The 4504-nt window shown below is 36.8% G+C and overlaps 1 protein-coding gene across 1 annotated transcript; it reads right to left on the reverse strand.

The window, feature by feature from the left end:
* Positions 1-2470: 2470 nt before the first annotated feature.
* On the reverse strand, positions 2471-3445 carry LOC138926718 (uncharacterized). Its single transcript, XM_070281809.1, has 2 exons — positions 3307-3445; positions 2471-3148 (listed from the first exon to the last, which is right to left on the reverse strand). Exon 2 carries the CDS (start codon positions 3144-3146, stop codon positions 2769-2771), a length of 378 nt encoding a protein of 125 aa, XP_070137910.1. The 5' UTR covers positions 3147-3148; positions 3307-3445; the 3' UTR covers positions 2471-2768.
* Positions 3446-4504: the final 1059 nt, after the last annotated feature.

The raw sequence follows: 4504 nt of genomic DNA on the forward strand, positions 1-4504 counted from the left end.
ATAAAACAATATCCATCCATAAGTCACTCTATAAAGTATTAACCAAATATGGGAAAGTGGGTTGTGTCTTGTGGAAACCCCACCCTGAACAAAAAATTGTTAAATCGACCGCCGATGTCAGGTCTCATTACCATTTGGTGTGCCCGGTGTGTCTTCACCTTGCCCCATCTTGCTGCCCTCTGGCTGGCATGCCCCTCCTTTCGCTGACTATCTAGCTTTGGAATGCCATTTAGGCCAAAAAGACAATATGGCACAAGAGCGACCGGCCTGACAGTTTGACCAGCCAACAATTGACCGATTTCCATTCCTCCAACCAACCAGCTAGCTAGCCAGCTAGCTACGGTCCTCAAAACATCCCACCTCCTGTTGCCAACTGATAACTGAATGAGACATTGGCCAACACCAAGGCAATGCCACTAATACCAACCAGCATCAGTACCCAGCAACATGCAACAGCAGTCGCAAACATCCAACTTGGTTGGTAGTCAGTGACCTAGAATGCAGCCTCAGATTCAGATTCAGATTCAACTATAGCTTCAGCTACAGCTACAGCTTTAGCATTGGCTTTGACTTTGGCTTTTACTGTACTCTTGTCTTTGACGTTCCGTTGCTGTTCTGCAAGCTGTCGCTGTTGCTGTTGCATGTTGCTCATGTTGTTGCTGCACATGTTGCTGTTGCTCATGTACATATACCCTCAGTGGAGAGGCTTCTACTTGGCCTATAAAGCTGGAGTTTGCATTTGAAATTTATTCTTTTTTTTTAGGGTTTAGGTTTTTGAAATAAAATTATTAAGATTAAATTACAAAGCCCTACAAGCCCTTGTTTATTTTAGAAGTTCCTTTTAAAAAATTGAATAAAACTTCAACCTCAATATTATTTAAACCAAAACCTCCAAAAACTCATTCAAAACTTTACATTTTTCACATTATATTGTTACTTTTTTTTGGATCAACATAAAATTACCATAAAGTCTTTCAAATAGTTTGTTTAAACCATCAATATTTTATTTATGAAGATTTCTTAACCAAAAAGTAAACTAAAGTCCAGGGTATTTCAAACTCTGTTCTTAAGAATCTGAAGCTCTCTAGAGTCTAGACTTAAGATTGAAACTCTCCAGACTGCGTTCTATTCTTTGGATTGGTTTGTATGTCGCTGCTGCTTTGGGCCTGTTCCACAGCTCTTGGCCAAGCCAAGCCACCCCAATACCGTTTAGTTTTCGGCCAACTAACTCAACAGTTCCAACTTATTAGCATAATCTCAGCCATCTCCGCTGGGTGGCTCATTATGCCTTGCACTTAACCAAGCCCGGCTACCAGCGGCCTGGTCAAAACCGAAAGCTTGCGTTTCGGTTAGAGCCCAAGATTCTTGGCCCGAATGGCAGCTCATCATCGGCTTGGCTGGTTGGCGTGTGAATGCTAACTTTTTTCCACCAAGAGAACAGTCTATTAGCCTTCATCTAGTACTTTTCTTCATTTTTTAAATTTAAGAAAAACTCATCTCTCAGTGCTGTTGCATGTTTGGCATTCTTGTGGCAGTGCTACAACGCAATTGCATTCGCAGTTCCAACTCCAACTCTTCCCAAACAAAATTAGAAGCCTCTTTGGATTCCTCGTCTTCGGTGGAGAAGACTCTTACCAACTTCCCCAACTGGCTCTTTGGCATAATTTCTGACTTTTATGGCTCCGTGTCTCCGGCTCGTCTTGGCCATGTAACGGCAGTTATAACCTTTTCATTAGCTTTTGATTTGAAACTCAAATTTGTCGGCGATTCTTCTGCCATTCTAGCCATCATTCATTCAGCTATTTGGCGAAAAAATGCTATTTTTTTTAGTCAGCTAATATCGAATGAGGGCGGCATCCGTTGGATGTTTCTGTTTCTCTTGACTAATTTCGAGTGCAAACACACAAATCTGAATTGGGATCACCGACGATGACGACGAACGTAACAAATCGGCAACAAATCGCCAACAATCAACAAACAAACAAACAAACAAACAGACAATTCAACAAACAACAATTGACGATGACTGTTGGTAACTCCCGAGAACCCAAAAACCAGTCATGTGGGAAGCCCTCGAAGTGTGGCATCGAGAATCTCGACTAATAACTAATAATAATGCCAGATTTGGTTTCGAGAGGAGCGGAGCAGGCCGAGATCTGGCACGAAGCCAAACGGAATGGGAGCATTGGGCTAAATTGCCAAGAAATTGGAGTAGGCTTTTGGTTGTTAAGGTTTAAATTAATTTATTATATCGAAATACATGTATGGAAAAGTTTTCAGAGGGATTTATAGACGTTTCTAGTTTTTAGGAACTTTAGAAAAAACTTTTAGAACCTATCCCTACCAAGAAACTAAAGTAGGCTTTGCTTCTAAGGTCTAAATTAATTTATTTAATTGAAATAAATTTAGGTAACAGCTTTCAGAAGGTTTAAAAAACCTTACCAAAATCCCCCCCTCCCATTTTAAAAACTTTATTGAAACATTTTATGTTTATTTTAAATTTTACAATAATCTCGATTGATAAGCTGCCCCTTATTTGCATAATTTTATAACATTGCTAATGTGAAAATGATTATTAAATTACAAATCCAAAATGCAGGAATTCATAATTTGTACAATTCGAGTGATAAGTTAAAGAATAATGTCCAATTTGTGGTCTGGGATGCTTAAAAGCCAAGATAGATCGTATTGTTAAATAGTCTTGGCTTTTAAGTGTTTGTAGTGTATGTGGTATCACAGGCAGTTGGTCTGAGGGCTAGTTCTTAGATCTAATTGTTGGCTTCTGGATTGCCATTCTCCACATCGGACTCTTCATCGAGGAGCTGCTCCTCCTCCTCCAGGAGACGCATGAACTCACGGGCATAGCCCTGCTCCATAGGTGCCACCTCCAAGGGCGACTTGACAACGTCGCCTAGGTCATCGACGACTGGCATCTTCGGCTCCTCTTCACGGGCACTTGGTGCTTTTTTCATATCAAGGAGAAGATGCAATTGGTCCACATGTTTACTAAGCTCCTCGATGCGAGCCATGTTCTCCTCGGTAAGGTTATGCGACACCTTTTCGATTTCTTCCTGCAATTTGATGGTCTTCTTCTGGACATATTCCATGAGCTCTTCGAGAGTTAAGCTTTTCCATAAATTCATCATAACTGAAATGGAGAATCAAAAAAAAAAAAAAATAATATTATTTTTTAGAATATTAAACGAAATATAATAATTTTTTTTTTCCAAAAAAAAAAACTATTTAATTTTTGATTTCTTTTTTTTTTTCGAAAAAAAAACTATTTAATTTTTGAAAAATATTTACTGAAATTTCAGATGTTCCTTTTCCCGAAACGACCTTATTCCTTTGGATTGAAGTTTGTTACTGAATTCTATTTGGGAAGAGCCTGAACTGGTAAGTTCTTTCTATTGAAATTTCATAAAAACAGCCTACTTTATATTTTCCTAAAAAATCAGCCTACTTTGGATTTTATTTTAAAAATATATTGATATTTAATTTAATTTCTGTTGGAGATTTCATAAAAAAAATGCAATTCCTATTGAATAATGGAAACAAACCTTCAATCAACTTTCAATCAAGGGCTCTCAACTCTTACCCATTTTGTCATTTACTGGCCACAGTCCCCAAACAAAAAATAATAAAAAAAAACAGTCAGTCTGAAGATTTCACTGGCCAATGAAAACGAAAACGAAATTAATTTCACAATTGTGGCAATTAAACGCAAAATAAATGATGTCTTCAGCTGCAGTAAAAAAAAGAGCATTCCCCCCTCTGTCCGGCTGCCACTTCTTTTTCTAAACAATCATAAAAAAAAGCTTAAAATTGTTAAAAGAATGCGAGACGATGGGGAAGATCCGGTAATGATCTACGCACTTTTCATTACCAGTTCAAAAGTACAAAAGTGCGTGTGTGTCCCTGGCTTCTCTTAGTTTTTTTTGGTTGCTTCTTGTGTTTTCGGTTTTTGTTTTTTTATTGTTTGGGGAATACTCTTTCTTGGGTGAGGGTTTGTGGGTTTTAAAGAGCAAGTTGTGGGGGACAAAAGACAGGGGTTTTAAGTTGACTTATGGGCTTCTTTTTCAGTGCTTATTCCATAACTAACATAAAGCTATTAATATTTATAATTTAATTTTGTATGAATTAGTTTTAAAACTAATAATTTAGTTTATAATTTATGATAAAATTTATTTCTTAGATTTAAAGCAACACTTTCTTGTTATTTTCAATATTTTTTGTAAAGAAAAGCTTGGCAGGATATAGCAGATTATTTGGGTACTTGATGGAAAAGGTTCTAGAACTTTAAAAATAGTTTATTAAAATTTGTACTATATAGTTACAAACTAAAGAAGGAATATACTAAGGAATATATACTTATTCGTATATATTCTTATACTAAAGCAAGAATATACTTTAAAGAATTTCAAATCCTTATATTCAACCTCAAAAACCCAATTTTTGAATATAAATATTTAATATAACACAATCCCCATAAGACAAAAGAGCT

Source organism: Drosophila bipectinata, chromosome XL (genome assembly GCF_030179905.1).
Source record: "Drosophila bipectinata strain 14024-0381.07 chromosome XL, DbipHiC1v2, whole genome shotgun sequence".
Lineage (NCBI taxonomy): Eukaryota > Metazoa > Arthropoda > Insecta > Diptera > Drosophilidae > Drosophila > Drosophila bipectinata.